The sequence below is a fragment of the Terrapene carolina genome, unplaced genomic scaffold, assembly GCF_002925995.2.
Source record: "Terrapene carolina triunguis isolate 2854851 unplaced genomic scaffold, T_m_triunguis-2.0 Scaffold580, whole genome shotgun sequence".
In the NCBI taxonomy this organism is placed as follows: Eukaryota; Metazoa; Chordata; order Testudines; family Emydidae; genus Terrapene; species Terrapene triunguis.
The window spans coordinates 4760181-4773097 of record NW_020664931.1 but is presented as its reverse complement, the minus strand read 5'-3'; the positions used below and the strand labels follow the sequence as shown (position 1 = coordinate 4773097).

Below are 12917 nucleotides of genomic sequence, written 5' to 3'. Positions count from 1 at the left end.
TATCTCTGAAGCAGACGACTTCTCAAAAATTGTAGACCAGTGTAATAGGATCCTATTATACATATTATACATAGTCCAGCCTGTTTTTAAAAACCTTCATTGATGGGGATTTGACAGCCTCCCTTGGAAGTCTACTCCAGTGCTTAACTACCCTTATAGTTAGAATTTTTTCCCCAATATCTAACCTAAATCTCCCTTGCTGCAGATTAAACCCATTGCTTCTAGTCCTACCTTCAGTGGACATGGAGAACAATAGGTCACAGTCCTATTTAGAACAGCCCTTAACATATTAGTAGTCTGTTATTGGCTCCCCCCCCGGTCTTCTATTCTGAAGACTAAACATGCCCTTTTTTTTTTTTTTAACCATTCCTCATAGATCAGGTTTTCTAAACCTTTATCAGTTTTGTTCCTCTCCTCTGGACTCCCTCCAGTTTATCCACAATTTTCCTACAGTGTGGCACCCAGGATTGGACATGGCACTCCAGTTGAGGCCTCACAAGTGCTGTGTAGAGCAGGACAATTATGTCCCATATCTTACAAACAACACTCCTGTTCATGCATTGTAGAATATTAGCCTTATTTGCAACTGCATCACATTGTTGACTCATACTCAATTTGTGATCCACTATTTCCCCCAGATCCATTTCAGCAGTACTACCACCTAGTTAGTTATTCCCCATTTTATGGCTATTTATTTGATTTTTCCTTCCCAAGTGTAGTACTTTGCATTTGTCCTTATTGAATTTCATCTTGTTGATTTCAGACTGATTCTTTAATTTGTCAAGGTTATTTTGACTTCTAATGCTGTCCTCTAAAGGGCTTGCAGTCCCTTGCAGCTTGGTGTCATCTGCAAATTTTATAAGCATACTCTCCACTCCATTATACAGTTCATTAATGAAAATAGAGAATAGTACTGGACCCAGGACTAAGCCTGCAGGATTACACTAGATATGTCCTCCCAGTTTGACAGCAAAACATTTATAACTATTCTTTGAGGATGGTCTTTCAACCAGTTGTGGACCAATCTTACAGCAATTTCATCTAGACCACACTTCCCTAGGATGTCATGTGGGACTTTGTCAAAAGTCTTACTAAAATCAAGATAGATCATGTCTGCTGCATCTCCTCTACCATTAGGCCAGTAAACCTTTCAAAGAAGTAAATTAGGTTGGTCTGACATAATTTGTTCTTGACAAATCCATACTGGCCTTATAACTCTATTATCCTCTAAGTGCTTACAAATAGATTGTTTAATAATTTGTTCCTGTATCTTTCCACGTATCCAAGTTAGGCTGACTGGTCTATAACTCCGTGGGCCTCTTTGTTCCCCCTTGTAAAGATAAGTATTATGTGACCTTCTCTAGTCCCTGGAACCTCACCAGTCTCTATGAGTTCTCAAAGAAGTTGCTAATGGTCCCAAGATTGCTTCAGCTAGATCCTTAAATATCATAGGATGAATTTAATCAGACCCTGCCACTTTAATACATTTAACTTATCTAAATATTCTTTAACCTGTTATTTCCCTATTTTGAATTGTGTTCCTTTTCGCTTGATGTTAATATTGTGTTAAGTATCTGATCACCATTAACCTTTTTAGTGAAGACTGAAGCAAAATAGATATTTAACACCTCTATCTTAAATAGATATTTAAGACCTTACTACCAGGTCTTGTATTTTGGATATTTCTGTAATTTGTTCTAGTAGGGTTACCATACGTCCGGATTTTCCCAGACACTTCCGGTTTTTTGGTCATCAAATCCCCATCCGGGGGGAAATTCCAAAAAGCCAGACATGTCCGGGAAAATAGGGAGGGGTTGTGGGGCTTGGATCCGCGCTGGGGCCGGCGGTGCTCGGCCGGGGCCGGGGCTGGTGCTGGGGCCGGTGCCGGACAGGCCGGTGCCCCAGGGCCCGATCCGAGCTGGAGTCGCCGGGGCCAGAGCCGCTTGGCTGGGGCCGGTGCCCGTGCCCGGGGCCCGAGCCAACTGAACTGGTTTTGAACAGTCAAATTTAGCCTCTTTGTCATGTCTGCAGCTATAATATCTCCAGTTGTGATCTAAATTAATCAGGGTTAGACTTTGTCAGCACATAGAGAGCAAGCTTCTTAAGAACACTAGAATCCTGCAGGAAATAGTGTGGGTGATTCAGTTAGGATGCTCTTCCCCATGAATGTGTACTCAACTAATGATAATGTGTATTGGTAGGGGACAGTGTGTTGCTGGTCAAACCATCTTTCAGATAAGGGTCTAAAACTTTTGGCCTGATTACAGTATTTCTGTTCATGAAAGATCTCATGGCACATTTGGTAAATGCAGAAGTTTTAGGTCTGCTTTCCACATAAGTCTTCACTTCCTTGCCTAAACTGGAGAGTTGCCATGTTCCTGTATGGTATCACCAGCCATGATCCACTAGCAGGTGCATTGGGATGGTGGGTATAGCGAAACCTGCATGTTGGGGTTTAAAAAAATGCTATGGGTTCTTTCCTCAGAAAAAATCCTGTTGAGACGAAGGTTTGGGGAATACAGCCCAGGTCAGAATAGTGATTTATGTCTTTGAGAGGAACACAACTAGGGTCCTGTCCTGTACAGATGCTTAGTGCTTCTTGAAAGGTCCTGAATGCCTTCAAACTGCCACTGAAATCAGAGGAACTGAAGACACTCTGCACCTCATAGAATCTGGCCTGTGTTAGAATTTTAATTCTAACAAAGTATGATTTTGAACATAATCAGTGTTTTTACTTCCACTTACCACAAGCATTTAACTAAGTGAAAAATTTGATTGGAATGATTTTGCTTGCATGAATTTAAAGGCATCTTTTAAAATGATCTTCATTTGTTTCTAAAAGGTTGCAAAGTGTTTTAAAATTATATGGTTTGTCCTTTTAAAAATAATTTCTGCTAAATGCTGCACAAATGTAGTGGGATACTCTGTTATAATTTTATTGTAGGAAGCCTTTGTATTAGGGATAATAGAGTGAATTTAATTCCTTTTTAAAAGAAACAAATGTACTCATGTAGGCTCACCAAAATATGCTTACAATGCAGTGGTGACACATGTTAATTGTATCAATAGTCCATGATTAAATAATGTCTAAGACATGTGATAGATAGACTTTTATAAAATAAATTATACCTAGATATTCTGTTAATGATTTGTGATCTTTAACTTCCCACAATGCTAAAGATATTTATTCTTAACCATACTGTATCTCCCTAATTGGCATTTCCCCCCTTATTTAATTTCCTTTAAAACCAGCAAGAATGCTTCTTTGAAGTCTGATCTCATTGTTTGCTCCCCCCCCCCAAAGTCTGAGGTCAAACTTTTCCTAATTTTACCTATTGCTGTTCATCCACTAGTCGTATTTAAAAATAAAGCAAGCGCCAAATCCTAATACAGTACAGTTAGCTTACTGCACACAGAGAGATAGATGCTTCTCTTGATATGTGTGCATAACTCTTATTAGTGATAATGGGAGTTATGTATGTATGCACATCACAGGAAGGATATTTTCATAAACATTCATTTGTTTGATATGGTTTGTATCATATAAATCAGAAAAGTTTACGCTTTATCTTTATTAAACTATGCAGAGCAGCTCAATGAAATCACACATGCTATATGCCAGTTCTTAGCATTGTCACCAATGATTAATTTTGGTGAATGGCTCAGTTAAACTGCCTGCAGCACAAGATCTTTGAGTTATTGTGTTAAGTTGTTAGTGCTTGGAATATTTACTTATGGTAGATCTAATAGAATTGGATTTGATCCTGAATACATTTAGTGTTGTGAGTATTCTGCCAGTTACAAAATACAATCTGTGGTTAGTGGATGTTTCAAGGGATTATTAATTACTGTAATATGGGGCTTCTCACTTGTAGGTCACTAGCTTGAATTTGACCCAAGTGGGTACTGACTGAAAGTCATCACTGTTTGGTGGTCTGTGTAAAACAAGTTGTTGATCTCTGTCCAGATCTTATTAGAAAGGTGTTCTCACTGTTAGAACATCATCACAATAGGCAATCTTGTAGGCAGTCTCATCAAAGCAGTCAGGGCAGGGCCGGCTCCAGGGTTTTGGCCGCCCCAAGCAGCCAAAACCAAAAAAAAAAAAAAAAAGCCGCGCTCGCGATCTAAAAAAAGCCGCGATCGCGTTCTGCGGCGGCAATTCGGCGGGAGGTCCTTCACTCCCAGGCGGAGTGAGGGACCGTCTGCCGAATTGCCGCCGAATACCTGGAACTGCCGCCCCTGTCCGGAACGGCCGCCCCAAGCACCTGCTTGAGAAGCTGGTGCCTGGAGCCGGCCCTGAGTCAGGGATTGACTAAACATGGAGACTGAACAAATCGCACATGCCTAGAGATATACCTGTAGGCTGAGCCACCTTGCCCTGCTGGTGCCTGTGATATAGAATTCTGTGGACAGGCAGAAAATACATCCTGCCGGGGTTGTCAGTCTGGCATATTTCACAAGCAATATATTGAGTAAAATGAAAGTAGAATGTCTTTTCTTTGATATGCTTAGTATGGGGCTGTAAGAGGTTAGCTGGGGCTCAACCCTCTCTGGGGTGGCGGGGAGCCACACCGGCTCACTACACATAGTTGATGTTCAGGGGGAATTAGTCCGGCCGCGGGAGTCTCCCTCAGCAGCTTTTGCGGTAACTGGAATAAGCACCGTGAGCCCAGGTCCTGGGTCAGGGCGGGGCAACAATGAGTCAGGTGCTCAGGCCCTCAGGCAGGGCTGAGCAACCACAGTACAATAGAAATAAACCCAGGCCCTGGGTCAGGGCGGGGCAACAGTGAGCCAGGTGCTCAAACCCTCCGGCAGGAGCTGAGCAGTGGCAGTATAAACAGTATCAATAAGCCCAGGCCCTGTGGCAGGGCGGGGCAATAATGATGAGTCAGGAGCTCAGGCAGGGCTGAGCAGAGACAGTACAAGCAATAGGGAGGCCAGGCCCTAGGTCAGGGTGGGGCAACAATGAGTCAGGGGCTCAGGCCCTCAGGCAGGGCTGAGCAGTAACAGTACAAACAGTAATGAGCCAGGAGCTCAGGCAGGGCTGAGCAATGATAGTAGGCCCAAGCCTCCAAAAGGCCTGGGAGAGGGGGAGTCTGCCACCCGTGAGTTGGGTGGTGGGGGGGACACAGGCCCTCCCACTCCATTGCGTCCCAGCCCGGGGCCCTAGCAGCGGCAGAAGACCTGCTACTGTGTCAGTGGGGATTCTGGCCCCAAAACACTGACATGGGCTCTGGCAGTGCTGCAGCCAGACTAGGGTTAGTTGCCCCCAGGCTACTTCCAGACTCCCCCTCGGGTAGTACCTGGGTCAGGGTGTTGTCCTCTGGGGGGTCCAGCACCATGGGTTCCTCGGGGTAGTGGGCGAGCAGCAGGCCCAGCAACTCCTCTGGGTAGCGAGCGCAGGGCAAGTCAGGCCAGTCCTGGCCTACACATTGGGCCGCAGGGGTTTCCCAGTCGCGGGCTAGGCTGGACACTGGCCTATACTGACACTAGAAAAGGTTCAGAGAAGAGCAACTAAAATGATTAGGGGTTTGGAAAGGGTCCCATATGAGGAGAGATTAAAAAGGCTAGGACTTTTCAGCTTGGAAAAGAGGAGACTAAGGGGGGATATGATAGAGGTATATAAAATTATGAGTGATGTGGAGAAAGTAGATAAGGAAAAGTTATTTACTTATTCCCATAATACAAGAACTAGGGGTCACCAAATGAAATTAATAGGCAGCAGGTTTAAAACAAATAAAAGGAAGTTCTTCTTCACACAGTGCACAGTCAGCTTGTGGAACTCCTTTCCTGAGGAGATTGTGAAGGCTAGGACTATAACAGCATTTAAAAGAGAACTGGATAAATTCATGGAGGTTAAGTCCATTAATGGCTATTAGCCAGGATGGGTAAGGAATGGTGTCCCTAGCCTCTGTTTGTCAGAGGGTGGAGATGGATAACAGGAGAGAGATCACTTGATCATTGCCTGTTAGATTCACTCCCTCTGGGGCACCTGGCATTGGCCACTGTCGGTAGACAGGATACTGGCTAGATGGATCTTTGGTCTGACCCAGTACGGCCGTTCTTATGTTCTTATGGCCTCCCCGGCGGCTGGCCCTCCAGTGAGCTCTGAGGCCGAGCCTTTATACTTCCGGGTCGCCGCCTGACCCTCTGAGGGGTGGGCTCAGAGCTCCCTAGCTCCGCCCACTCCGGCCTCCGGATGGGCTTGTCCCTCTCCGGGGCGGCGGGGAGCCACACCGCCTCACTACAGGGGCAAATGCTCCTCTTTGCTTTAGTGAGAAGAGTGGACCAAGCAGCAGTGGATCTAAGTGAGGGTGAGGCAGTAGCAGCTCTGTGTCAGTCACCAGAAGGTTTGGGGGCTGGGAGGTTGCTGGGATAGGGTAGTGATGGAGGAGAAAATGGCTACAATGTAGCATCTCATCCCTCCCCGCAGCCCTATGGGGATACCTTGTGTAACTACTGACCTCATCAGCATTAACTTATACTAGGTCTCCCTTCACTGAGCACAGCCAAAACCCACTTTCAGAGAGCTTTGGAGGGCAATGGCCAGTGTGCTAAACTCATGGGAGCATGATTTCTTTAGGAGCTGGATGCCATGGAATTCAGTGGGTAGGAGGTAACACAGAGGTACTTTGGTACAGCCCTTGAGATCTCTGCAGATCTCTGGAAAATAATGTGTTTTTTTGGGGGGGGGGGTAAATCTGACTGTCACATGGAAACAATCAGATGGAAACTGTGGGTCTGGTTCCATTGAAGTTGCTGGCAAGATTCCTATTGACTTGAGTGGTGCAGAATTGAGCCTTGTGTGAGTGCAAACTTGATTTCCAGTATCTTATGTGGAAATAGCCTTGGCATGGAATGGTTTAGCCCAGAGCACATAAGTAATTTGACTAGGTTACATGAGTTGTTTTAAAAGACTGCTTGGGTTATAGTTTCTAAAGCTGATTTAATAAATATAGCATATTCTAACTTAAGAAAATACTGCTGTTTTGCTTCTAAAAGAAAATGTTATATGTGTAAACCTCTCCTCCCACACATGTCACAAAGTGGGAAAAATATAAATTTAAAATACAAGAAAACAAAATTTTTCTGCATGCATATGGTAGATAAAAACATGTCTTTTTCATTAATTCCCAAGTTCATGGAAATGTAATTGACAATTTTCTGATGTAAAATTACAAAAAGTTGTCATTCATTTTTGAGAAGTCAAACTCCACAGGGAAGGAAAACTAAGGATTGTTTTCCATTGCAAACCTAACCGATTGTTTTGTTTTCTATTAGCCGTCCTCGGTGTCATTGAATTCTTTTCTTTGCATTCTTCAGGTTCTTTCCACACATGAACACAAGGAGAGTTTCCAGTTAAAGGAAAAGTGACTAGTGCAGAGGACGACATGACCACCATGAAGGGAAACGGTCTGGTTGCATTGCTGGTTGCAGGTTTGGGAGTCATAGGAATCTTAGTGTCAGCAGCTACAGAAGATTCCCAGTGCCAGCGAGCTGAGCACCCTGTTATAATGTATAAAGGTAAGGAGCATTTCCCCTCCTCTTCCAAACAAATTTTCCAAAAAAGGGAAAAAATACCACACAAGCCCTTTACTTCTGGAAGTTTTTGTTTATATCACACATTGGCACCAAGTGAAAATGAATGTATTGCCCTCTGTGTTATACCAATAAAAATTAGCAGGATCTTATTAAAGGGACAAGATAAAGATGCCACATTTATTATGATAACAATTTGATTTATGACCAATAACTAATATCTTAATCCTTATACACACACATTATACCTAATACCTATACACACACACACACACACACACACACTCTCACACATCCATCAGATGTTCTGCAGCTGCTGCATAGTTACCAGTCCTGCTTGAGTCTGTGGCTTGAGTTTGCAGCTTGGGTTCGTAGCTTGTGGCGGCTAACTGGTAAGGAAAGCCGGGCACAAGGACGAGCTGGGTCTCTGTTGGGCATGCACCGATGCCCTTCCATGTTGGCAGCAGAATGTTACCCTCCTCCAAAGTTTTCCATCTCACCCATCCTTTTTGTAGGCTTTAGTTTGAATCCAGAGTCTATAGGTCTTGCTGTGTCACGCTGCCTTCAGGTTTGGTGATTGATCACCCGTCAATTGCAGACATGACTTTCAGCCTCGGACCGGGCTTTGATCTTTCTTTTATTGTACCTTTTCTTTTTAGGGTGGATTTTTCTTACTTTGTTAGGGCTCTTGTCTGCATCTTCAGCCATTGGTGTTTGAACTCTATTTAATCAGGACAGGCTGGGGCTGGAGGTTGATTCCATCATCCATACATACCTCATTCACACATCTAAACTAAACTAATAAGATTACAGCAGGGTTTGCAAAAATGAAGGTTGCAGCAAGCCCTTACAAAATGGAGTAAGCATTTTAAAATGGGGTTTGAATTACAATATGGCAAACAGTGAACAGAAGTTACAATATAGACAAGCATAATGGATAGCAAACAGTGAACAGAAGTTACACTGTAGGCAAGTGTAATAAATGGTGAACAGAAGTTACAATACTGAAACAGTGCAAGTCTCAGTGATTTAAGCAGGAATTGGATTGATAGTGAAACTTACAAAGGCAGCTGACTGAACAGCTATGGCTCTTAACAAGCATCTTAACTGTTAATTAGCCAGTTATTGGGGTAACCGGTTTTATGAATGAATATTGTTTCATTCATAAAACTTTACTTATGAAGTTACATTAATAAAGTAAACAATTAAAAACAATTTCATTCATGAGTCCTACATCTGCCTGGTTGCCTATCAATATTTGTCCAGAAATCAACAGACAGTTTGATTGATTGTACAACTGGCAATTTCAGCTCAGAAGAGTCCCAGGTCTGGAACGATAGCAATATTAAAGGTCGAGAAGGATTAAAGTGCATTGGCGGAGCTCTGTGTTGAAACTTGCCCAGTGTTTGACCTCACTATACTATACTGTTTTCAGTGCAGTTAGTCTCTCTCTTTCATGAACTCTGAACTGACTCACACGGTTTAAAAATGAAATAAAATAAAAAGCTTTACACTGCTACTCAGCATGGGCACTGAGTGATGCCACAAACTATTAAACCAGCAGAACATGTATCTGACCATCCTCAGCTGCAGGATGAACACTGCTGCATTCTCATCAGTCAGTGTCAGGCCTCTAGAATACCTCTGCTGTTCTTAAAATCTGCCATGCTGTCTGGGAGATCTTATAGGACAGCTCTAATTCTGAATTAAATAGACAGAGGCAGGGAGCAGAAACGAGATGAAATACATCTCAGACAGGTGTACAAACTTTGCTCACAGTTCTCCTCTGAATGTGTAATTGAAGGTGCTAACAGCATTAGATCTCTCATTTTCATTTGTAATTAAAACACAAAATGGATGAGCACGCCTTCTGTAAATACTGCACTTTCTGTCCTTTTGGTTACCACTGCAATCATTACAGTGCTGAGAGTGACATATGGATAAATCAGAATACATGTTAATCCGATCTTACTCTCCCTTTCACCCTGCAGTAGGGAGGATGCTGGTTGCATTGCTTTTTCAGTATAGAAGTAGTATTTGCCACGATAGGATCCAAGCTAGCGGAGTTGTCAGCACTCAACATGATCCACTGGGTTGAGCCCTTGCATTGTTTGCAAAATTGTTTACTTGATTACCTACTTTCTGGATTCATGGGGTGATTGCTATTAAAACCTCCTGCTCATTAGGCTTACGACTTAACTCAGCTTTTATTGTAATTCTTAACAAAATGACTGCACCAGGAAAAAAATGGCAGCCCTTGTGGACAACAAGTTTTACAATTAGCTTATTGAGTTTCATCACCATCTGAATTTAATTTTAAATATTTGTTGTCTAAAGTAATTATGCTAATAATACCATACAATCTTTATAAATTGGGACCAATGACCCTGTTTTGGAAAAACAAATTTTGTTATAGAAATTGCTTTTGGAAAATTTGGAGCAATTAATCTTTGTGTGTTGAACAGAAAGTGGCTTTTGACAGGCTTTATTAGTACAGTTGCTAAGTATAATGAATCAAATGATGAATTTTCATAAATAATTATTATAAATTATTGTTAACATCTGATGTAATGTATTTATTCCGGTAAGATATAGAGGAAATGATTCTGAAATCCAGTATTTGAAGGTGATTCAAAGAAATTAATTTTAACATCAAATTGTACCTTATTCAATGGGACTATATAAGGAGTAAAGTACTACTCAGTATGAGTGAGTATCAGAATCTAGCTATATTACAAGTGGAGCTTGTAGCACCGCTTGTAGATAAGGTTACCTGAGCCTTTCCATTATATAGTTGCCAACTCTTGTAAATTCATAATTTGTGACATGATTTTAGTCCCAGTCTTGCATCATCTCCAGAAGGACCAGCTTTCAAGTGATTTCCAGCCCTGCCAGGGGGCAAACTCCATCTGATTGACTGTTTTCTCCATTTCCCTGCCTCTTGGGCAAGAAGAGCCAATCAGGGCTGCTGCAGGAGGCAAGCAGATCTCTCTGCTCTCCTCTCAGAAGTGAAAGGAGTTTTTGGATAGGAGAGAAGGCGAAGGAGCAGTTGACCCCATTCTGACAGGAGGAAAGGGGGCATGAGGTAGCAGAAAGCACTGAACAGTTCAGGGGGCTCCACTCTTTTGTCCCCCCTCTCCTCCTGTGAATAATGGGTCAGTCTGCTCTCTGCTTCTCCCACCCTTGCTTCCAGGCCCAGCTCCATTCCTGCGACACCACGGCAAGCCTGGGAAGGAGAAAAGGACTTTCCTGCAACTGTCCCCCAGGTCAGGTGGGCTGGGTGTGAAGAATACTGGGAGCGGCAAGAAGAAAAGAAGTGCACTGCACAAGTCTAAGGGAAAAAAGAGTTCAGGAGAGCTGGCAGTTTTTTAAAGAGACATCATTTAGGGCACAAAAGCAAACTATCCCAGTGCATAGGAAAGTATGGTATGATACCATCCTGGCTTAACAAGGAGATCTTCTGTGACTTCAAACTCAAAAAAAGTCATGCAAAAAGTAGGAACTAGGTCAAATTATGAAAGATGAATATGAAAAAACCCACAAACATGTAGGAAAAAAGTTAGAAAAGCCAAAGCACAAAATGTACTTAAACTAGCTAGGGACATAAAGGGTAACAAGAAAACATTTTGCAAATACATTGGAAGCAAGAGGAATACCGAGGACGGGGTAGGCTCATTACTCAATGAGGAGGGAAAGACAGTAACAGAAAATGCAGATGGCTGAAGGGTTAAATGCCTTTTTTTGTTTCAGTTTTCACCAAAAAGGATAGCAGTAATTGGAAAACTGACATAGTAAACATCAGTGTAAATTGGGTAGGATCTGAGGCTAAAGTGGGGGAAAGAACAAGTTAAGAATTATTTAGACAAGTTAAATGTCTTCAAGTCAGCAGGTCCTGATGAAATACACCCCTAGAATACTTAAGGAACTGGCTGGTGAGATCTCTGATCCACTAGTGATTATCTCTGAGAACTCATGGAGGACGGGAGAGATCCCAGAGGAGTGGAAAAGGGCAAATATGGTACCTATCCATAAAAAGGGGAATCAAGACAACCCAGGGAATTATAGGCCAGTCAGCCTAACTTTGTTACTCGGAAAGATAATGGAGCAAATAATCACACAATCAATATGTGAGCACCTAGAAGATAAAAAGGTGATACCTAACAGACAAGATGGATTTGTCATGAACAAATCATGTCAAACCAACCTATATGCTTCTTTTATGGGGTAACAAGCTTTGTGGATAGGGGAGAAGCAGTAAATGTGATATGTCTCAACTTTAGTAAAGCTTTTGATACTGTCTCACATGACCTTCTCATTAGCAAATTAGGGAAATATAGCCTAGATGAACCTATTGTGAGGTGGGTCCATAACTGGTTGGAAAACCATTCTCAGATAGTTGTTATCAATGGTTCACAGTGAAGCCGGAAGGGCATATTGAGTGGGGTCCCTTTAGGGATCTGTCCTGGGTCTGGTTCCATTCAATATCTTCATAAATGGTTTGGATAATGGCTTATAATGTTTGCAGTTGATACTAAGTTGGGAGTTGTTGAGTATTTTTTGGGACAGGGTTCAAATCCAAAATGATCTTGACAAACTTGAGAAATGATCTGAAATAAATAGGATGGAATTCAATGTGGCCAAATGCAAATTACTACATGTAGGAAGTAATAATCAGTCCCATAAATACAAAGTGGGAAATGACTTCCTAGAAACGAGAACTGCAGAAGAGGATCTGGGGGTGATAGTGGATCACAAATGAAATATGACTCCACAATGTAATACTGTTGCAAAACAAGCAAACATCATTCTAGGATGTATTAACAGGAGTGTTGTAAACAAGACACGAGAAGTAATTCTTCTACTCTTCTCTGCACTGATAAGGCCTCAGCTAGAGTACTGTGTCCAGTTCTGGGCACCACACTTTGGGAAAGATGTGGACAGACTGAAGAATGTCCAGAGGAGAGCAACAAAAATTATTAAAGATCTAAAAAATATGACCTACAAGGAAAGATTGAAAAAAGTGGGTTTGTTTAGTCTGGGGAGACGGGGGAGGGGGGGGGGAGAGGAAGAAAGGAACATGATAACAGTCTTCAAGTATGTAAAAAGTTCTTACAAAGAGGAAGGTAATAAATTGTTCTCCTTATCTACTGAGGACAGGACAAGAAACAATGGGCTTAAATTGCAGCAAGGAAGCTTTAGGTTAGATATTAGGAAAAGCTCCCTAACTATAAGTGTAATAAAGCACTGGAACAAATTACCTAGAAAAGTTGTGGAATCTCCATTACTGGAAGTTTTTAAGAACAGATTAGACAAACAGCTGTCATAGATGGTCTTGATCAGTGTTTCTCAACAGCCAATTCATGGACTGGTGCTGGTGC

The 12917-nt window shown here is 42.3% G+C and overlaps 1 protein-coding gene across 1 annotated transcript in view; it reads left to right on the top strand.

Moving 5' to 3' along the window:
• Nucleotides 1-12917, top strand: part of SEMA5A (semaphorin 5A) — a 668054-nt gene that overhangs the window by 163085 nt on the left and 492052 nt on the right. Inside the window, exon 2 of the mRNA XM_026659123.2 lies at nt 7324-7524. Within this exon, the coding sequence (XP_026514908.1) occupies nt 7392-7524 (133 nt within the window). The 5' untranslated portion in view covers nt 7324-7391. The remainder of the gene's footprint in view (nt 1-7323; nt 7525-12917) is intronic.